Source organism: Varanus komodoensis, unplaced genomic scaffold (assembly GCF_004798865.1).
Source record: "Varanus komodoensis strain SLA01 unplaced genomic scaffold, ASM479886v1 scaffold42, whole genome shotgun sequence".
Classification (NCBI taxonomy): Eukaryota; Metazoa; Chordata; class Lepidosauria; order Squamata; family Varanidae; genus Varanus; species Varanus komodoensis.
The window spans coordinates 3,685,338-3,707,703 of NW_025335972.1; the positions used below are offsets into that span (position 1 = coordinate 3,685,338).

General features: G+C 44.1%; 1 protein-coding gene and 1 long non-coding RNA gene across 3 annotated transcripts; one reads left to right on the forward strand and one right to left on the reverse strand.

The window, feature by feature from the left end:
• Positions 1–4,895: 4,895 nt before the first annotated feature.
• On the reverse strand, positions 4,896–8,791 carry LOC123030006. The gene is made up of 3 exons (XR_006416021.1): positions 8,739–8,791; positions 6,038–6,117; positions 4,896–5,069 (listed from the first exon to the last, which is right to left on the reverse strand). It is a non-coding gene; the product is annotated as an uncharacterized LOC123030006 (long non-coding RNA).
• On the forward strand, positions 8,773–22,337 carry IKBKG (inhibitor of nuclear factor kappa B kinase regulatory subunit gamma). 2 transcript variants are annotated; one of them, XM_044443509.1, is made up of 15 exons: positions 8,773–8,870; positions 10,321–10,514; positions 13,878–14,086; positions 14,281–14,367; positions 14,761–14,931; positions 15,089–15,150; positions 16,201–16,263; positions 17,667–17,778; positions 17,903–18,021; positions 18,846–18,998; positions 19,113–19,209; positions 19,424–19,573; positions 19,716–19,858; positions 20,056–20,114; positions 21,545–22,337. In XM_044443509.1, the coding sequence occupies exons 2-15, from the start codon at positions 10,331–10,333 to the stop codon at positions 21,700–21,702; spliced, it is 1,767 nt and encodes a 588-aa protein (XP_044299444.1). In that variant the 5' UTR covers positions 8,773–8,870; positions 10,321–10,330; the 3' UTR covers positions 21,703–22,337. The 2 variants fall into 2 exon arrangements, with proteins under 2 accessions (XP_044299444.1, XP_044299445.1); XM_044443510.1 differs by lacking the exon at positions 8,773–8,870 and adding an exon at positions 8,947–9,280.
• The last annotated feature ends 29 nt before the right edge of the window (positions 22,338–22,366 follow it).

Consider the following 22,366-nt stretch of genomic DNA (forward strand, 5'->3'; position numbering starts at 1 on the left):
AGGATAACTTTGTCCATGAATTTGGACAAGCCCGTTTATAGTCATCCAAAATGGGAGCTGTGGATATGAACTCCACAGATTAATTATGCACTGTGTGAAGAAGTACCTCCTTTTATCTCCCTCTGTTCCACTTCATTGGATGACTCCCGGTTCCAGTATTATGAAAGAAGGGAAAACATTTCTTTCTATCCATTTATGCATAGTTTTGTACACCTTATTCACCATTTTCTGTACTAAACAATCCCAGATATTGTAATGTTTTCTCCTAGGAGAACTACTCCAGCCCTTTACAATTTGATCATTTTTCTGCTTTTTTTCCAATTCAACAATATCCTTTTTAGATACAATGACTAGAACTGCGTGCAAGTGCAGTTGTTCCATAAATGTGCTTAAGGGCTGTATGATATTGGCAGCTTTATATTACAAGCTTCATTATGCTCAATATGGAATGTCCCTTTTGCACATTCTTGGTGAATTTCCACCAGCACAGATCCTGTCATCATATAAATAAAGTAAGAATTTTTTGTTCAAGAATGCATCCATATAGACATTAAACTAACTGGTCTCTAATTTTGCAGATTACTCCTGGATCACCTTTAAAAAATTAAAACCTTAATGAAGTCTGCTAAGATGTTAAAAGAATTGTTCTTTTTGTAATAATAGACTAACAGGGCTACCTCTCTGGAAGATGGAATCAGTTATCACCAAGAAGTAGGAAATTGTGCCACATGCTTCCTAGTCCAGAACGCAGAAATCCTGCAGGTAACATTTTACTTCTGCAGTACCTGCTTAATTTCTGTCCGTCTGCCGCATGACTACTCAAAGCACAGGAGTGATAGAAACAACTGTTTGCAAGCCTCTTTTCCATAGCCACTGCTCTTCCCCGTCTTTCCATATACAGTACAAACTTGCATTTGGCATGTTAAGTAAAGGTGAGTAGCATGCAAATCCCAAGTTTAGGCTGGAATGCACATCTGGATTGTGCACTCCATTTGTAACCTGCCCAGGGAGCCATGTGGATAACAAGGCAGGCTAGAAATCCAGTAAACAAACAAATATTGCATATGACCAAGTAATGGGCCAGTTTAAACAACTAAAAACTTAATAATGAGTCTGAGAAATAGGAGGTGAACCACCGGTAATGGCAAGTTAAACTTATGTAACACAAATGGTATTTTAATTATGCAAGTATGCTTCATGAGAGTAAACACAAGATAATACCAACCAATTAAATGATGGACCAACATTTATAACTTATAGAGAGGATGTCCATGAATCAGTAGGAACTCAAGAGATCACTTAGGGCAACTGTATGCTTATTTAGTCAGAAAAAAGCCCTGCAATTCCCAGCATAGTAAATGTTAGTCCACAGACTGTGTGGATGCAGAGCTGAAGCAGTCCACATAGAACAAGATGGTGCTGAGGGGCTCCAGGCAGACAGCCCAACCTACCTCACAGGGTGGTTGTTGTGGGGATAAGATGGAGGAGGAGAATGATGTAAGCTGCCTTGAGCCCTTTGTAGGAAAAAGGCAGGATATAAATCCAAAAAAAAAAAAAAAAAATGCTGGGCATTGACCTGTGGACAAGTTCCCGTCATGATCCCTACAGCATTTAATGTACATATGGAAGCTCTAGGAAAGGTTGTCTAAGGTGTTGTCTTTCAGTTCCAATGGAATGCTGATGACAGGCAGCTTTACCTCTCCCTTCCATCAAAACCCAAGAAAGTTGTTCTAAATCTAAACTGATGGCTGGAATTGCTTAGATGAGGACAAACAAACTGAAGCTTAATCCAGACAAGACTCTGGTTAGTGGAAAGGTAGAGGAGGGCGTTGAGGTTCCACTCCAGCTTGCAGTTTGAGTGTACTCTTGGACCTGGCCCCACCTGGATGCCCAGGTCACAGCAGTGGCCTGGAGTGTGTTTGCGGTGCACTGCTGAGGCTAACAGCCAGCTCCGTGCCTGATCCAGCCAAGTGATGCATGCATCAGTTGCACTGTTTGGACTATTTCATGTGTTCTGGGTGGGGCTACCTCTGAGAAGTGTTCAAAACCTTGAGAAGATCCAAAATGCTGTGGCCACATTGTTGACTAGGGCCACAAAGGGGGAGCACATAACTTTCCTGTTACACCAGCATCACTGGCTACCTGACCATTTGTGGGCACAATTCAAAGTGCTGGTTATGATCCATAAAACCTTATATGACTTGGAACCAGGCTACATGAGTTTATTTTTCCATGTGAGCTTGCCTAGGTTTAATGATAATCTGGGGTGGAGTTTCTCTTGGGCTTGGAGACACATTTCATTGGAACATAAGACAGGCACCTTCTCAGTGGCTGCTCCTAAAGTCTAGAATACATTGCCAAGGGAGATTAAGTTGCTTGTCTCCCCACAGTAGTTTTTTTGGCAAGCAAAACTGTTCTCATTCAAGCGGCCTTTGGTATGCAAACTGTAAGTAGGTTCTGTTTGGTTGCCTGCTGGTTTTAATTTCTTCCATTACTGAATTTTTCATCTTTTAACTTTTCTATTTTGATCTGGAGTTGTTACTGTTAGCTGACTCTGAAAGCAGAGAACAATAAGAAAGGAGGTACCAAATAAATATATAAGCAATACAGTCTCTTTCAACCTGGTGCTCTCCAGAACTTTTGGGAAACTCCCATCAGTCCTGGCCAACACAGTCAGTTGTCAAGGGTGATGCAAGCTATAGCTCAAACACCTGGGGACCATCCACTTGGAGAAGCCTGCACAAGGACAATAAAGCCAGTGCTTCGAAAGCTGGGATTCAATGGATACTTCCATATCTGGCATTATTTTATTAGATTTATGTCCTGCTTTTTTCTTACACTGAACTCAAAGCAGCTCACACCATTCTCTTCCTCCTCTCAATTTTATCCTCACAACAACCCTGTGAGGTAGGTTGGGCTGAGAGACTGACTGGCCCAAAGTCATCCCTTTGGCTCCATGGCCAAGCGTGGACTAGAACCCAGATTGCTTGAGACTGAGTCCCATGCTCCTAATCACTACACCACGCTGATTTTATCACAGCATGGACTGGCCTCACTTACTAAACTTTACAGGGAATTCAGATGTTGTCTTCCACTCATAGCCCTCCTGCAGAGCAGAAACTATTTCTCCAGTTCAGTTCATCATAATCAGACTTTGCCAGCATGACAAAGTAAACAGCAATTGTCAAGGAAGTGGAACTTGCATGCCAAAGAATGTGGGTGTAGCTCATTTTTCCTGGCAGTCCCCGGAGAGCTGGGGCTGAATTGGCTGTGCCCACTGCTCATTGCTACCCATTCTTCCTTCAAAATTTTCTTCTCTCCCAGGGCAAACACTTTCCTCCTCTCACTGCTAATGCAACTTTGCTTTATTTTTGCAGTTTGGAGAAGTACATCACCCACATTTCCTTGCATACTAAAGTAGAAATTGCCTCACAAAGTAGTTTGTAATGTACACCATTTAAGAAAGAAAGGCAGGTAAGCAGCCAGGAAGGGAGGCCAAGCTTAGTGTAACTAGGTAATGTGTGTTCCAGAAGACAAGCACAATTTATTGGAGGAGTAGAAGTCTAAGAAGAAACAGTTGTGAACATAATTTGATCCCTTTAACATCTTTCCTTGTGACTGGGCAATGAAAGAGGAAGTGTTTCTCTATTTCTCTGTAGGCAATGCTGTTGCATAACCCCTTCATTTCTTTTATCTGGAATGTGGTTTGTCTTGCAAGGTATTTTGATGCTTGAGGCGGAAAATTCCCCTCACGCACACACAGTCTTGTCTCACCTTATATTCATGCATTTATTCTGGCATAAGTTTTCATGGACACTGTTCACTTCATCTGATATATGAAGGGTAAACCTCAAATTGACAGATTTCTATACACAGGTTGGGGTATGAATGGGGAAGACTAAACTGTGTTAGAGCAAAGTGAAATGCAAAAAACATAGACTACAGCCATTACCTTAGCAGTTGCCATTCATAGCTGGGTAATTAATGCAGACATCATTGCAATAATGAGCATATGTAGCGTGATTTAAAAAACACCCCAAAATTAAAACCTTAATCTTTATTCAAACCCCAAGAACAAAGCTAAATCTCCAAATGAACTGTAGTTCAGCCATTTCGCATTTATATGTCTTTGTTCAAGAATGAAGTGTGTCTTAAAGACACATTTCACAGCACAGCTTATTAGCAGCTTCCTGGGTTAAAACTTTGGATTTCTTCCTCAACAAACAACCCAGAGTTCCAGGTTCAGATGTCACAGTAAAGAAGCCAGGAACTGAACTGTTCAGCAAAGAACTGTCTGGGAGATAGCAGGCTTGCTCCTTTGCAAACCATCCACGGCTTCTTAACAGTAGGTTGTTTGTATGAACTGGGACTGTGCTGTAGAAAGGAGTCACAATACATTTTAGTGACACGATTTAAACATTACTCATGGAAAATTTAAAAGCCACCACATTCCTTCCTCTATTTCCACTCTTTTGATTCAGAACAGGTGCCTTGGGTAGCCTGGAGAAAATGCAGGTCCTTTTTAGACAAAATAGCTGAAATCTCTGATGGATTTCTCTTTTGGTACCAAGTGTTTCATTCCTTTTGTTTATTGCATTCCTCTTTTTCAATTGGCATGCTATAAAGTTTTTTCCCCCACTGGCATTCTAACCTGGATTCAGGGGAATGGTTTTGTGTTTTGGAGTATCAACCCCTCCTCTTTATACATAGGTTCCTGGGTAAGTTAACTTTCTTGGAAATGAGTTTCTTGTGACTGGCCTTGCCCACTGTGGCAGCAACCTTATGAATGTGTAAGCTCTCCATGGCATGCATGTCAAGAAAGCACTCACAAAATTTCTAATGTGTCCACTGTCCCAAACAGGTTGAATATCTCTACAATACAATAACAACCTTGATTGTGGTCAGCCAGTTATAGGCCAGACTGGATTTTAATTTAGACTGATGGATTCTTTAATTTACAGAATGGATTCTCAGCCTCTTCCGTCTTGTACCTGCTGTTCTTAGGAGGCAATAGGACCACAGTCAGTGATTTGGCAGCATCATTTTTCCATTGCTTGCTTTCCCATCACCTAGAAAAGCAAAGACAGAAAATCACATCCTTTCTCATGTAATTTTAAAAAGTTGTTTTAACAATTAAAATGCCCTGCATAAGCTTTTTGTGCTCAGAGAAGAAACGACTATCCATCCATGATTAGAGATGGGAGTAGAGAGACAGTGGAGGCAGATATTATGTGCAAGGGTGGAGGACTGAGAAGCTTTCAGCACCTCTGTACTGCAGTGAGTAGTAGGCTGTTAATATCCCCATACTGCCGCATGGAGCAGAAGGGCAGAGGTGGAGGGCTTATCACAACTATACAGTGCAGTCCACTCATAGTGTCCTGCAACTACAAGTGAGGAAGAGGAGGGGGTCACAGAGACAGTGACTTAGGAGCACACTGTTGCAGATCTGAGCAAAGGTCAGAGTAGGTTACAACCAGTGCTTTTTTTGTAAGAAAAAGGGTGCTGGAACTCATGAAATTATTTACCTTTCGCATGTAGTCAATCACTGTACACACCCCCACACATGTCAATTGTGTAACAAAACATAACAGTCGCCGCCTGCAGTAAGCACTCAGTGCGTGACCACATGACCAATCACAAGCCGAGCAGCGCCATAACAACTAGTGCGGACGAAGTACGCATGCATCGGATTCGACACACAAGCAGCCTGCATGCACCATTTTAATAATTTTGCCACCGACCTGCTGCACTTGACAGGGCAATTCAAATCCACATGGACCAAACATCAAATTTTCAAAAGTTACTTTTAAAACTTGGAAAATTTGTCGAAAAAGGGTGCCGGAACTCTGTTCCGGTGTGTTCTATGACAAAAAAAGCACTGGTTACAACAATCAGAAGCAATGTGATGATATGATTCTCATACTGCAAGTTAAAGCAGGAATTACCCGCTCACAATTACTGTGTAACAAACAGAAGCTGAGCTTGATCATGGCTCACACAGCAGTTCTCTAACAGTCAGTCAGAGTAGTACAATTACCTAAGTGCCAGATTAGGACTGGGGAGAGCCAGGTTGACTTGAGTCACAAATTCAGCCTAATTTATCTCCCTGGGTGGTTGCTGTGGGAATAAAATGGGAGGAGGATCATATTAACTACCTTGAATTCCCTGCAGGAAAAAAGTGAAGGTATAAATACATCATCATTCCTTCATTTCTGTAATGCCCAATAGGAAAAGGTATTGTATTTAGTATAATAAATAAAAATTTTGAGAAAGGTCACCTACCAATTCTGCAAAAATAAAATAAATTTCACCTAACAATCCTATCATGTCTACTCAGCAATCACTCACTGGCTTTCACAAGGCATGCTCCCATCTAAGTGGTGATAGGACTGCAGCATTAACCATTCTTTGGAACTATGGGGGTTTCAATATAGTTCTTAATTTATTCATTTATTACTACTCTGCTTTATTAAAATCATTTTAAATAGCTATTATTTTATTATGTATGATTGTAAGAGGGGTGTGTGATTTATACCCCAACTTTCTTCCCTTTCTAAAGAATCCAAGGCAGCTTACAAGGTTCACCTCCTATCCACTTTGTCCTTACAACAACCTTGTAAGGTAGGTTGGGCTGAGAGTCATGACGGGCCCAAAGTTATCCAATGGGTTTCATATCTGAGGGGGGACTAGCACCAGGATCTCCCAAGTATCAACCCCATCCCAAACTCTAACCAGTACAACCAACTTGCAAAAGGAAGAAAGAGAGCCACATGCTCCTCCTCTCTATTTTATCTTTCCAAACAACATGATTGTTTTATTCTTTTTATCTTTTATTGTTCACTGTTCAGGAAGCTGATGTGGAACAGTATGCAAAAGTTGTAAGTAAATAGATATATTTATCATACTTCATGAATTCCTGTAAACTACCAGGCAGCTCTGGCTATTGGGCAGTATAGAAATAAATATCACTAATATCAATCAATAGGCAACAGCGCCCCCTGCTTGATTCTTGGGTCAAGTTCGGTTGACAGCTGCTTGTAGTCTCCAGGAAAAAAAAAGACAAAAGCAAATCAAAGAAAACGGTGGCTCATATTGCAACAAAAGTCAACTGAGTGAAGTGGCTAACTCTACATCACCACCTCAAACCCCTTCCCTCAAAAACTCCAGACTGCCCATTTACTCACAGCCACCTTGTGCTTTTTATGGAACCAAAGGAAATCTCAACTGAAGTTATTATTATTATTATTATTATTATTATTATTATTATTATTTATTATAACATTTCTATGCCGCCCCTTGCCGAAACCTCGGGGCGGCTTACAACATGATAAAATACATTGAAATACAATAGTACATAATAAATTACTATTAAATATAAAAATACAAAAAATACATTGATTTACAAACACAAAATTAAAATTATCAGTATAAAATAAAAATATAGGAGGAGAAAGAGAAGGAAGAAGAAGTTGCCCAGGCCAGATCATATGTTTTAACAATTGAAATGATGTTTAAATAAAAAGGTCTTTACCTGGCGCCGAAAAACCAGTAACGACGGTGCCAGGCGGACCTCTTTGGGGAGTGAATTCCATAGGTTGGGCGCCACCGCAGAGAAAGCCCTCCTCCGGGTACTTACTCTCCTAATTTCTTTCATGGAGGGTTCCCGGAGAAGGGACTCTCCCGCAGATCTCAAAGGGCGGTCGGGCATATACGGACGTAAGCGCTCGTTCAGGTAGCCAGGACCCAAGCCGTTTAGGGCTTTGTAGGTCATAATCAACACCTTGAATTGGGCCCGGGCTTCAATGGGAAGCCAGTGAAGCTGATGGAGGACTGGAGTCATGTGAGCATAACGCCCCGTCCCCGTCAGCAACCTGGCAGCTCTATTTTGCAGAAGGTCATGCATTACTCTCCCTTTCTTTCTCGTTATCTCTGGGGTTGCATCTACTAACCAGATATCCTCCAAATGTGTTAGAACTTCCATCATGCTCAGTAAGCATGGCTGTTTCAACCAGTCATGATTCCTGGGGCATGCTGAGAGTTACAGTCCTGGCACATCAGAGGAGAAGGTTGAACTGGTTTGTTGTTGCTACAAGTCAAGTAATCTCTGACTTAAAGGGACCTGATGAATGAATACACTCCAACATGTTCTGTCCTTGACAGCTGTGCGAAGCTATAAACTCAAGACTGTGGTTTCCTTTATGGAACTGAACCGTCCCATAGTTGGCCTTCCTCTTTTAACTTTTCCTAGCAGGATTGCCCTTTCTAGTGAGTCTTGCTTTCTCATTATGTGTTTGAAGTACAATAGCTTCAGTTTCATCAGTTTTGTTTCTATAGAAAGTTCCGACTTGATTTGATCTCGGACCCTTCTACTTCCTTCATTGCTGCCCTTCCAAGTCTCATTGTGCTAATTCTTGGAGTGCAGTCTTATTTAAATTCATGACGGAGCCAAGGTAAGCACAATTAAGCCTAAAGCTGTGTAATTCTTCTGTAGCCACGATTTTTGTTTTCTGGATATTTACTACACTGTTCTTTATTTTTATTTCTATTTTTTTAAAGCCGCGCTGTCTTTCTCCTCATAAGGCTGCGCTGGAGACGTCCGATCCCGAAAAAGTGCTGCTGTCACCCCTACAACGCGGGGCCCTGGCATACCCTCCGCCCAGCCACGCGCGTCACTACCCCACGGCCACCGCCGCCCACCGAACATCACTTCCGCCTCAGCGCTACCCTTGGAATCCCACCTCTCACTCTTCTCCGATTCGCTTTCGCTTTTCAAACGTCACTTCCGGATAACAACAAAACAACCTTCCAGGAAGAAGGAAGTCGCCGCCGCCGCCGCCGGAGCAATTGGGGGCTCCGAAGTTCGGGGAGAGGTGTGTTGCGTCTCGCTGCCCCTCGCAAAACGGGTCTGCTGGTCTTTGGGGAAAAACAAAGAGGGTTGATTTGGGAGTGGGACCCAGGCGTCCGGCTCCCGCCCCCAGGCTTGTTCAACTTGTTCCGCCCGCGAAGTCCGCTCCGGGCATTCTCCGCCACTTCCTCCGCGTAAGCCGAGCCACCTGGCAAGCGCCGGAGTACTACGGTGGCCTTGTTGGGCCTGGCCAGAGCTCTGCCACAACCTCGCCCGGGCGCCTGGCCCTCACATATGCTGGATTGCAACTACCTTCCCCCCGCCCCGGGATAGGGAAGGATGAGAGCTGCAGTCACAGCGCATCTGGGGGGCGCCGCGCTCGGAGGAGGCTGACCGATCTAGACCAGCGTCCTGTTCCCCGCAGGAGCTGGCCAGGTGCGTTTGGAAGTTCACGAAGTAGGTCGTGAGGGAAGCACCCCCTCCCTTGTTGCTTACTGTTGCTGAGCATGCAGGTTCTATTAAGCGGCCATGCCTAAAAGCTGGTGAAAGGCCTGTCCTCCTGGCACATTCTCTTCTATTTTTATCTATCCCTTCCTCTAATGAGCTTAATGAGCACAGATAGGAACTGTCTTCTCCTTTGCAAATTGCAAGAACTCTGGCAAGGTAGACTGAGGAATGTTGGCTGGCTTAAAGAGTAAGTATTAGGGCTGAGCCTGGGTCTGAACCCAAATCTCACTAGTCTGTGTCCATGTTTTAACTCAGGAGTTGGCAGTCTGGTACTCTCCTGAGCAAAAGCTTCTCTTGTAATCATTAGTCATGCTATCTGGGGTCTATGGGAGTTGTAATCCAAAACATCTGGAGGACTCCAGGTTGCCTACTGCTGCTCAGACCTCTACACCACACCAAATCCAGGCATCTAGCCAGAATACTCAGCTCAAGCACATGAACTTGTTCCCAAATCCAGTTTTTCATACTCTCCTCTGCTTTCCCAACTGGGCACTGAAAAATGACTTCTTCCTGAGTATGAAATTTGTTTTTTCTCTAATGATGATGATGAGCCTATAACAAGCAGTAGCATTTCTGACTGTAGCAGGGAGGTTCACATGATCAACAGTTCCAATGCAAAAAAAAAAAAAAAACAAATCACATAGAAAGTTGTCAGGTCAGGGAGAATGGTTCTAGCTTAGCCTCTCCCTGATACCATTGTGTACATCATGCATATAAGGAATGTGTTATTTATATGGAGAAGCTTGCAGTTGTGCAAATTGTGCACAAATGTGCTTGCAAATGAGTGGCAACCCCACAGTCTGAAGTGGCATATCCCTGATATTAGTGATTTAGCACTATAAAGTGAAATGTCGTAGCATCTCATGTGTTTCCTTCAACAGCTGTGGAAAATGTGTATGGGTGTGAGAGACTGAATGAGGAGTTGTTGTTTTCAATTCCTGGTCTTAATTGTCTGCTCTGTTCTCAAGGCCTGGCTGGATGAGTGCAGCCCAGGGGGGCTGGAGGTCTGACATGGTACAGCCAGGAGGGTACCCTGGCAGTGACTGTTGCATGATGGCAGATGATTCTTCTCTGGGGAAAGCTGCTACTCTCCACCTTCCAGCTGAGCTGGCTGGAAATGAGGCTGTGCAGCACTTTCTGGCTGAGAACAGAGATCTCAAAGGTAAGGACATAATGGAGCAAGCTTGGCCTACAGTTTGGCTTGAATATTTAGGGGCATAGATGAGATATTTAATTCTTGGGTCCTCTCACTTTACACTCAGTCCCTGATATGGCCATTTCTGTGACTGGGCCTCGTCCTCTGCTATTGGAAGCTCAGCTGTCACATTGGGTAGCTGCCTACAGTTGTCTGGATTCTGATGCCATATTCTTGCTTCTCTTTAAACCCAGTAGTGCTTGCTAAATTTGGGGAGCAAGCTAATTGACCTAGTGGTGCTGATGGGGTAGGGTTCAAACCAGGGTAGTTCAAGTGAGTTAAAGGAACTAGTGATTATAGAAGTGCTTGATTTTCTCACTAAACCAGTCTTATGCAAACAGAAAAAAATGCTACCTCTCTTCTTAGTAATATAATACACTGAACTAAATTAGTTGGCGCATTATTTTCTCTGAGTGGTTCATGTTTGTCTACTCCAGTAAGGTGTCATGCATCCTATTTTAAGATACTCCCCTTTTTTTGCATCAGAGACTCCAAAGGGTTTCACACCTTTAAAAAAATGTATTGGCCAGCCTTGCAAATAAGCCACAAAAGTGACTTAGCTATATAGAAGGGTTAATTGTGCATGTTGGAAATGTGAGATGCATTCAGCTAACTACAGTGGTACCTCGGCTCACAAACGCCTCAGTTCACGACCAAATCGAGTTGTGAACAGAAATTTCTGAAAAATTTTGCCTCGGGTCGCGAACTTCGCATCAGGTGGTGATCGTGGGTGCGCTGAGGGGTGAGACGGGAGGGCTCCCCCCAGCATGCCTGCGATCACATCCGCCTCCCCCCGAGCACACCTGCGATCGCACCCGTCTTTCCCCCCTCAGTGCGCCCTTTCAAATGTTTGTGATTTAAGAAAATAGTTACAGAATGGATGAACCTTATTTACATTGAACCTTATGAGGAAATTTGACTTGGGTCACGACCAATTTGGGTCATGACCAGAGTCTTGGAATGGATTAAATTCATGAGCTAAGGTACCACTGTATATATACATGTGGTGGAGTTGCCCAGAAATTCAAGATTTTTGGAAACAAGAGAGATGTCAGCATATAACTGGATACAACTTGTTTTTTAGCCCTAGAACGGTGTTATTAGAACTCCTTTAATATGAGATTTCTAAAATTCAGTAGCCAGTGATAGTTATTTTGGTAATGGCAACAAAAATGATTACTGCCAAAAGCTGCAAAAATACTAAATCAATGACATGTAAAGAATGGTTTCCTAAAGTTGGCAACATACATGATTCCTGAAAATTTGTGGGAAAGTTAGACTAAGAGGGGACAGACAAAAGAATCTTGAATGTGTAGAAGAGTAGCGTCATTTTATTGAATACTATTAAAATAATTATGGTATAGAAATTAATATGTATTCTTACTTTGCTGCTTCCTAATTCCTGGAGTAAATATGTCATGTTTGATGTTACGTGTTATTTATACTATTTCATATTTAGCTTGATGGATTTATATATGTGATATTACACAGTTCTTTTTGGTTGAACCGTTGATATTTATTGGATGATTTAATGTGATTGATAGTATACTAGTGTGTGTATTGACCATGTTATATGTTGCTGTGTTACATAATGTGTTTTTCTTAAGTCACAATGCTGCAAATCATGTTTTATTAGCTTACTAGGGGCTGGCAGAGAAGGACTGGAGAATCCTGACCCTCTTCCAACAGCCTGCTGCATTTTTGCAATGGTTGTTGGGAATAGACAAGACAGTTACTCTTGGCATCTTTTCCAAGGTGGCACTGACCAGAGTAGTGAAGACTGGGAGATGCGGGGAGGACCAGAGCAGAGTAGGATTTCAAGGCTTCAGCAGATGGGGACAGACAGGGCTTGGAAGAGAAGGGAGGGAATAAAGGAAAGGTGGAAGAAGAGGCAATGTCCTACCACATCTCTGACACCATGATGCAGCATTGGGATATAAGCTACCTAGTTAGTGGGCCTGCATAAATCTTGAAGGCTGGCCCTTTTAAAGAGGGGCATATCCAGAGAGGTGGAACTCAGCATTACTGAAAGGGAGGATTTTCAGAAGTAGTTTCTAATTTGGGAACAACTAAACAGTTCATGCACAAAGGCCAGTCTTTCATTTGCTGTGCTTTGACAATGAAGAGCTATTTTGCAAAGAGGCTGTCTGTGGTTTAGGCTGCTTGAAGTGAATAAGGAGAAATTCAGCTGGTTTCCATAGTGGATGCAGAGGAGGGATGGAACACTTTGCTGATCCGCTTGCTTACAGGCTTAGAATTCCTTGCTTAGAGCTACCAGGGAAGTTTTTAAATAGAAGTGGTCTTGAGATATATATCCTTAAGCACCTGCCTGGTAGCTATAGGTAAGAAGGAATTCCCTATCTTTGCAACTCTGAACTTCCCAGGCAAGGAATAGGCAGAATGTCATTAGATTTCAGCTCCTAAAAGCCCCTACCAACAAGGCTAATTGTCAGGAATGCTGGGAGCAGAAGTCCCAGCTATTGGGGCATTTCTTTTTGCTTTCTTCTGTCCTAGAGTGAAGTGATACACACTAAAATGCTGTTGGGAAGAGAGGTAACTTTAGATTGAAATCAGTTGTTCTAATCCAGGAGCAAATCAGGGTAAAGAAGGAACAGTGAAATCACAACTGAACTTCACCTGAGAATTGCAGAAGTGAAGCAGTTCATACATTACAATAGAAGTTGATCTGTTTCATTTCAAAAGCACAGTAGCATGTTCCCGTATCTAAATTACAGCAGACCAGAAAAATAATTCTGTGAGGCTTTGTCGTTGTACTTCATGCTCTGTACAGTGCTTGTAAAATGCTCGTCTGGATTATGACTTTTAATTGGAATGGAGGGAGCATTGGAGCTACTTGTATGGAAGGGCGAGTTGCATTTAATACTCTTCTGGTCTGTTCCATTCCTTTGATTCAGACAGTCTGATTCTAAAGTATATGTACCGGGGTAGCCTTCTTCTGCTTAGGGCAGTTGTCTTTGATAGGGAATAATAGGTTATTCCTTTGGTTTTCAGAAAAGGAAGGGAAAATACATCTCTTTAATCTAGCCTTCTAAATTATGTAACTCTTTTAATGGATTTCTGTTACAGGTTTTTTTTAATAGTTGGCTCCTTGGTGACTTTACTGCAAAAAGATAGTATGTGCATTTTAATAATAAATACAACTGAGGATGGGAATTTCAAAGCTTTCTTGAAAAGGGAAGCTTTGACATGGAGGTGAAACTGTTTATTGGATTGTTCATTCAGCATCAAGAGCAGGTATGAGGTGGCAATTCCAGCTCCTGGAAAAAGCATTGACCCAACCAGAGCTCCTTTTTTCTGTTCTGTTGGTAGATGCCATCCGACAAAGCAACCATATGTTGCGGAAGCATTACCAGGAGTTCCTTCAGTTCCAGGCTTCCCACAAGGAAGAAAAAGAGTTCCTCATGCGCAAGTTCCAGGAGGCTCGGCTTGTGGTGGGAAAGTTGCACTCAGAACGTGCAGGGCTGAAAAAACAGTTGGAAGAAACTGTTCAGGAGCTGGAGCGACTAAAGATGCAACTGGTAATATGGAGGGGCAAAGGATTGGTTGGAAGTATCTTTGCAGCTCCCCATTTCCCTTGCCCCCATTGAGGTACATTGATAAAAGTCACCTTCCGTGAGAAGGGGTGTGAGCATGTCAGCTTTTGGAAGGACAGTGAAACAATTTAGATAATTTTAGATAAATCAGATTTCTGCTTTCCTGCTCAACATCTCAGGCTTTTTCCTCGGAGAAAGAGACTGCAGAAGCACAAGAAGAGACAGATACTGTGACTCTTGTTCAAGAAGAGGCCATGCTTGCTTTGGTAAGGAGAAGCATTGCTAGTGGTCATCTGGTTGGGGTGATGGGTGTTATAACCCAGTACAGCTGGGGGACCCCAGGTTAGGGAAGGCTGATCCTAGGTGGAAAGACAGAATGTGAGGAAGAGTTGTAACTTGGACTCTTTTCATGCCCTACCATCTGTCGCAAAGACATGTGCTGGTCCTCGGTCCCTGGTTCAGTCCTTCCTCATCTGGTGTCTCTAGATGTGTTCGGCTTCAGCTTCCAGAATTGGCTATCAGATTCTGTCAGTTGTGGTCAAACAAATCTGGAAGGCATCCAGCTGGAGAAGGCTGCTATAAGTGGTGATGGAAAGGTTAGACCTTGTGACCTGATGAGGTGGGGTTACCCCTTGCAATTATGCACTTGCTTTTTTCAGGCACCTGGAATGCCCCAACAGGAAAAAAGGCTGGAAGATGATTTTAAGGTGCTGCAAGAAGCCAACCAGGCCTTACAAAAGGAGAAGCTGGCCTTGCAGGCTGAGATTTGCAAACTGCAAGGGGCAGCAAAAGGCGCATTGCCCAAAGAAGAGGCTGGAAGGAAAATTAGAGTGAGTGTTGGTGAGGGAACCCACAGGATGGTTTAAGGAGTGAATGGAGGCCACTGGAATAAAGCTGGATGGAATTCAGCGTGGTGGCTCAGAAGAGGGGGAACAGCGAATGGAGCTGGTAAGGTTTGCTTATGATACCCTCTGGTTTCCTTCCTAGGAGAATGGACTTCCATTAGAACAGCCCCTGGAATTGGAGTCCCTGCAAGGCTCAGGGGACAAGTAAGTGTTCTGGGGTGAAGAAGCAGAGGGCAGTGCCCTTAGAGGCCCAAGTCTTTATGCCTGCATATTTATTTTATCATGTCTTTCCTTTGATATTAAGATCTGTACCTTGTTCTTCCTTCAAGTCATCAGCAGGTGGGCTTTCAGATTACCGGGGGTGAGGGGGGACCTTTAGAACAGCAAATGTGTAAAAGTCCGACTAAAAACCTGCAAGCCATAATAAAACAGGTCAACAAAGGTTTGATTGACTGGGAGAACAAAAGGATGTTTGGTGCCAGAAAGACCTCAGCTCCTGGTCAAGCCACTCCGGGGAGTGTGCTCCAAAGCAGGGCACCACCTAGGAAAAGGCCCCTTCCCCCATAATCTCCCACTATACCTCACCTTGTGAGGAAATGCAGAAAAAAGCCTCTGATCTCAAGCTGTAGGTATTGTAGGTCAGGAGTTCAGTTCAGGAAATTTCCAAATTACAAAGTCTAGTCCAGGGCTAGGCAGCTTGTTGCCCTCCAACTCTGACCAGCCCTTACCATTACTGCACTGATGGGAGCTGTAGGCCAAAACATCAAAAGGACAACAACCTGCCCACCCTGGTCTAGGGTCTAGTGATACTCAGTGTTCATTTCTGACTGTTAAATCTTCTCACCAGTAACAGTTCTTCTTACATCAGTTAATTCAGTTTCAGAAACCCAGTAGTTGTACTTTTCTGTCTATAATCCTCACTGCCTTGGCATTCCAAAGTTGGCATTCTGTGGTGTTCAACTTTAGCCCCTGAGCCATCATATACTAGCCTCCGTTGGCCGGGTGGCTAGCCCCCACACCCATGTGTAATCCTCAGACTCAGACCATTTGTTCTACACAAAAGGCAGGAGCAGCCCACACACTGCTCTTAGCACAGTCCTAAGTATCAGAGCCAGGCATCAGTCTGTAGGTGTTCCATCCCTGAAAACTGATTTAGAAGTATTTGCAAATGGCTGTGTGTTGATGCTGCAAATCAGTCCAGTTATGGGAAATTTTTACAGTGCTGCAAACCCTGGTCATCTGTTGTTTTCACAGGAAGAATTCTGTCGGGGACCAAGCTGAGCAGCTATGCAAGAGGCTAAAGGAGGCTGAGGATGAGTAAGTTTATGAAGAGAGATTTACACTGCTTCTTTCTTAGGTAGGCCCAGTCTAGCAGGCAGGGCATTGGAAATGATAGTTGATAACAGGTTGCTTTGACAAAGGGGAGAACTCTTGAGGACGAGGAAGAAATTAGAAGGTTGGAACCGAAGCTGTAATACCTCTAGCGGAACAGTACGGTGTGTAGAATGGAATTACGGCATCCTTTCTTCCCAGTCCCATCCAGTGCTCCCTCCAGAGCAGCTTAGGAGGATGTGGGGAGTTGCAAAGAGGAAGAGAATGTGCAAAGTTTATGTTCTTCAAGCAGTATTTTCTGCTGGCAGAAGAATGGCTTGGCTTCCAATCCATGAATCCAGCTACTGGCATGATAAAAGAAATGGGTTCAGTGCAGGAGTGCTGTAGAAGCCCCCTTGTGTGGAAAGAGGCAGGGCTGTGGGGAACAAGGATGGGACCAACCAAGGTCAAATTCCATAGCCCTGCCTCTGAAGCGATTGGGAAGAGTCCTGGATAAACATAGCTATTGAAAGAGAATGTGGTAGCTGGAGGAAGATGGAAGCCTATGAGGAAGGACAATGGGGAGAAAAGGCCAACTGGGTAAAGCATTTGGAATGGCAAGGCACTCACTGGAGAGCTACAAACAGTTCTCAGTCAGTGCAAGAAAATAAAGAGAAAATAAGTTCTTAGCTAGCTTAGTTGTCACTGAGATGGTATACTTGTATTTCGGCTGTTCCAGTTCTTGCTTCAGGTACAACTGAATATGGATCTATTTAAAAAGAAAGGGAAAAATCTTTCACGCCAAAAGCTAGCAAGTCAGGGAATAGGCTTGGCAGGAATTCTCTTAAATAGCTAGTCTGAGATGCTGGGATGTTTCAACATAGAGGAATGTTCACTCTTTGGCAGCCATCTTCAGTCTGAGTCAGTGTAATGCAGACAGGTTTACCATCACAGATGGTCTTTCAGAGAGGGTGGCTTGTGGGGTTGGACCATGTGGCACAGGTCTGGAACGCTGCACCCTGGAGCCCCCCCCCCCCCCCCCAAGATGATACTGTGGCCGTGAGGAGAACCAGGACATTTTCAGAGCAGGAGGGAGGAGTGCAGGCAAATGACCCAGGCTGTGCTCCTGTCCAGTAGGGTAGCTGGGGGACACTCAAAGCTGTTTAAGCAACATTTGGGGTATTACTGGATAGTGTACCAGAATACAGAGCATAATTGGGCAAGTCCCAGGGTGCCAGTTCTCCCTATGACCTCCAATGTCACTGTAAAGGGTGGTAACCTGAGTGGTATAAGGAGTTGAGAAATTATTAACTGATGAAATGTGAGTAGTGCTTGATGGATCACCATAGAGGACTTCAGTTTGTTTTTGAAGGTCAGCAATAAAATTGTCTTATTGCCTCATTCCCCAGAAATTCAGCCCTTCGTGAGAGACTAGCCTCAACCCTGGAGGAGCTGACCCGCCTGGCGTCCCAGGAGCAGGAGACCCAGCAGCAGCTGGAAACCCTGAGCAAGCAGTTGGAGGTAAATCCACACCTAACATCTCCTCTGGGATATCCTTCCCATAAGCTGCACAGGAAGGGTAAACAGGACGACTCATGTCTGTCCCACATCAGAGATGCTGACCTTTCCCTGTCTCCCATTACAGCAGTTTGGAGAGGACAAGGCTTCTGTAAAGGCCCAGGTGACTTCCCTGCTTGGGGAATTGATGGAAAGCCAAAGCCTCTTGGAGAGTAGCAAACAGGAGAAGAAAGCGCTGGAGGAGAGGTGAGGTGGGCAGGGGGCTGGTGTGGTTGCCTGTCCTGTTGGCAGGTGGCTGGAGGCAGGCCTTTTTGCCTGCAGTGATGCAGACATTATGGAACAATGAGGTGGGGCTGTAATGTGGGACAGGGAAGCTGGAGTCCAGGCAGCTTGACTTCAGACCGAAAGGGGTCATGTGATCACCCTTGTCTGTTTGGGGACCGGGTGTGAACAGTACCTGGTGCCCTAAAGCTTACAGGCAGTTCCAGCATACAGTCAGCTGGTTTGAATGAGAAAAGTGGTGCTTTTCTGGATCTTGGAGGAGGCACCCCATCTTGAAAAAGAGGAGCCAGGTTTGACTTATGTCCAGAGACAAAGAGACGAGGCTTTCTCTTCTCCCCAGTTGTAACAGTTCTCATTTGTGGGTTGGGGACCACTGCTGCTGCTCCATGTATTTTGCCAGGAGTCCATGAGATCATAATAGAAATTATGAAAGAAAATGCTGAGGAGCCAGGGAGGTTTCTTTGAAATCTCTGCTCCAGTCACTTGCATTGCTGAAGAGGTAAGCAGGTTGCCTCTTCAGGAGTGCAAGCAGCCGTGATGGAAAGGCCAGAGAGGCCACCAGTTGCTTGCACAGCCACAAAAATGGCCCACTTTCCCTGTGAAGCCACAGAAGAGGATGATGGCACCGAGCACGATGGTGAAGATTCAAGGAGTTGTGTAGAAAACCTGCTGAATCAAACAATGCTGGATCTAGTGCTGTCATGGTACATACTCCCTGGGGGAAGCAGGAGGGGAATTCCTACGACCCTGGAATCTTGGCTAGCAGGTTTTTGTGCTGTGTTCTGCAGGGTTCGTGGAGCTGGTGAACGGCTGCAGCAACTTGAAAAGGAGGCTGAAGCCCGCACCAAACAACACAGTGTACAGGTGGATCAGTTGCGGCTGCAAGTGCAAAATCTGGAAAATGCCCTGCGATTGGAGCGGCAGAGTGCCACAGAGGAGAAGTGAGTGTGGGATGGGAGATGCAGGGCCAGCAGAAAAGAAGGCAGTCCTGGCGAGGGATTCGGAGCTTGGGGCAAGTACCTCTTATCTGATAATCTATCCTCCCCCTCAAACAGGAAGAAACTAGCCCAACTGCAGGTGGCCTACCACCAGCTGTTCCAGGAGTATGACACCCATATCAAAGCCAGCCTGGAAAGTGAGAAGTGGAGCAAGGTGAGAAAGATCATGACTGATCTTGGAAAATCTTGATGCTGTGCATGAGTGGCAGTTGGAGGGTAGGACACCCAATCCCTCTTTGGTCTTCCTTGGAATGATGTAGGCTGGGAAACATTGGGTTGCAGTTATTGTGTCTCATCACATTTCCTCAGTCATGACTGTGTCTCATTGCCTCTCTCCTCTTCACACTCCTTCCCTGCAAAAAAATTAGGGCTTGGACCTGCAGGCTGCTGAATTGTCTCAGCAGTTACAGCAAGCTGAGGAGGCTCTGGTGGCCAAGCAAGAGCTAATTGACAAGCTGAAGGAAGAAGCAGAACAACACAAAATTATCATGGAGACAGTGCCTGTACTCAAGGCACAGGTTAGTTGGGAGCAAGGGGTGTTCTCAGGCTAGCAACATGCCAGGAATGAGACATTGTGTCTCTTCATCAACCTAGGGAAATACATGAGCAGTGCAGCATAAGGGAGTGAATAGTGAGTGCCATCCTTCCTTTCCCATTCAGGCAGACATCTACAAAACAGACTTCTTAGCAGAGCGTCAGGCTCGTGAAAAGCTACATGAACAGCGAGAAGCTCTGCAGGAACAATATTTACAGCTGCAGAGGGATTATGAAAAGCTGAAAGCAGACTCTGAGGGAGCTAGCCGGTAAGTAGGTGAATGGATACACTCCTCCCACCTGGCATGCCTTGGTCCATCCCAGCTCGGATGTTGGGATCATGCATTTATCTCCTTTTGATCTTGGGAAAGGTGGCAGTGTGGGTCTGGAGCCAGAGGCAATTTTTATTAGGAAGGTATTAGTGTTGTAAACCAATCTGAACAGTGTTCTCTACCTACCCAAATAGGGCACTTATGGAAGAAATGAGGAATCGTCATTCAGAAATGCGGCCATCACAGCAGCCAGGTGAGTGTTGGAGCAGTGCTGACTTATCCCAGGATGATCATTTCAAGTAGTAAGATTGAATCAGAGGCTTGAACTAGTAGAGAGACACATTTATCAGGATTACAGGCTCTAAAACCACCTGTTTTAGCCAAGGATCTATGGCTAACATTTCAAGGAATGACTCAAGACCAACCTTTCCCAACTTGCTGCCCTTCAGCTTTGTTGACAAGGACTGCCAGATTCCTTCACAGTTCCCTTCCACAATTGATACTCTGTAGAGTACCACATCATATAGTCATTATGGTGAACAGCCTTTGATATAGCCTGTCAATTAAGCCAGTGATCATCACAGTAGTTCATGATGGTGAAAATCCATCAGTTTAATGTTACATGAAGTACTTTCTTCTGGCTCTGTGCCAGATTTATTTAACGTGCAATGTATACATTTATGGGATCTTATCACTCTGTATATTTGTCTAATGTGTAGATACTTTTGTAGACGGAATGTTTTTACAATCTTAAAACCCAGCATACCTCTGATTTCAATTCAGTTAGAGGCAACTGAAAATGTAAGTTATTTGCAGCAGCCTTTTGCTCACTTCTCCACATTACAGCCGCTCCATTTAGTCTCGCCCTCTGCTTGCTGTGGTTACCCAGTTAATATCCTTAAGAGCTGCATTATCTATGTAGTGGCTGCCAGCTATTTTGGATTGTGGTAGCCAGCAGTCCTAACAACTGGCTTCTTTTCAGCCTGAGTGAGGATGGCCAAAGCATCTGGAGAGCACTGGATTGGGAAAGGTGGTCTAAGATCATCTTTTATATTGTAATTTAAAAGCTCTGTAGAAATCTTAGGTATATGCTATCTACAAGATTGCCCCTTTTCACATTCTTCACAGACTGAAAGGAGGCGGGGAGTAGAATTTCCCTTTATAAAAGCTATGCTGATTCTCCACCAGTATCAGTGCTGGCTGCTAGTCCATGTCCAGGCCCAATTCAGAAAGCTAGAATTAACATTCAAAACCCTGAACAGCATCTATACTTGCCTGGTCCTGAAGCCTGTCTTTCTGTGGGAGCCTCTGCCAAAAGAGGGCCTTTTCTGTTATGTGAAATGAAGTGCCAGAAAAGCTTGCCTGGTACCTACACTGTACTCTTTCCAGTGCCAGGTAAAGACCAGCCCAGGAATATTAGTCTGTTTTAAATCTTTTACGTATTTTAAATATTTGTAGTGCTGGTTTGTTTCACTTCGGCACCTTTCTATTTTATATTGTAGTTTAACTTTGAAAATAAAATGTGCCATAAATTCTAAAATTTGAGTTACCCAGAGAGCTCTGGTTATTGGATAGTACAGAAGTATAATAAACTTAAGCTGCTACAGCACTAGTAGTGTGTAAGTATGGAACAGCACCTTGAGTTCAGCTTGTTAAGTAATGTGTTTTTCCTTATCCTTCTAGGTTTCCGGATGGGTGCTGCACCATTCCTTCCCCAACTTATGCCAGGGCGAAGACAAAGCATTGCTGAAGAACAGCCATACTACTGCTGCCCCAAGTGCCAGTACAGAGCTCCAGACATGGACACATTGCAAATCCATGTCATGGATTGTATCCAGTGACACAGACAGAAGGAGCAAGTTCCAGGCTGTGATGTGCTTTTACTATCTTGCCTTAAACAGAGCCAGCAGTTCTGTTGTTAAGAGTTGACCTTGGAGCAAAGATCATGGACTTTTTGCTCCCTACATGTTTGTCATTAACTTTTTTCCTTCTGAGAATGGTTAAGCCAGCTGTTGTTCTTCAACATGTCCTGACTACCATAGCCACAGGGAAAGGGGTTTGCACTATTCTGGATTTGTGTGAAACAATCTTAAGTGTTCGTTCTACTGTATACAAGGCATATGTGGGATGGGCCACCTGTGTAGTACAGGTGGTTACTCAGTTCTCAGTAGGTCTCCTTTCAGGGGTGGTAAGAAGAATTTCCCTTTCTCTATGAAGACTGCTCATTCTTGCTTGTTATGTGCTTTGTAGGAAAACTTCAGGTTGTTCAAACTGTGCCTTAAACATTTCCTCAGTCAAGCTGTGATGAGGTAGATCATACATAACACAGAAGGGGGGGGGACATTTTTTCTTCTGCTTTTTAAGAACTGCTGCCAGTGGAAAATGCTTGTTGTGATTAGTTATCAATCCTACAGCATGAAGAGCCACTGTATGACTCTAGATTATAGTAAGTCAATTAAAGCAAAGTTTAAGATAAGCAATTACTTCCCTACTTATAACAGGCAC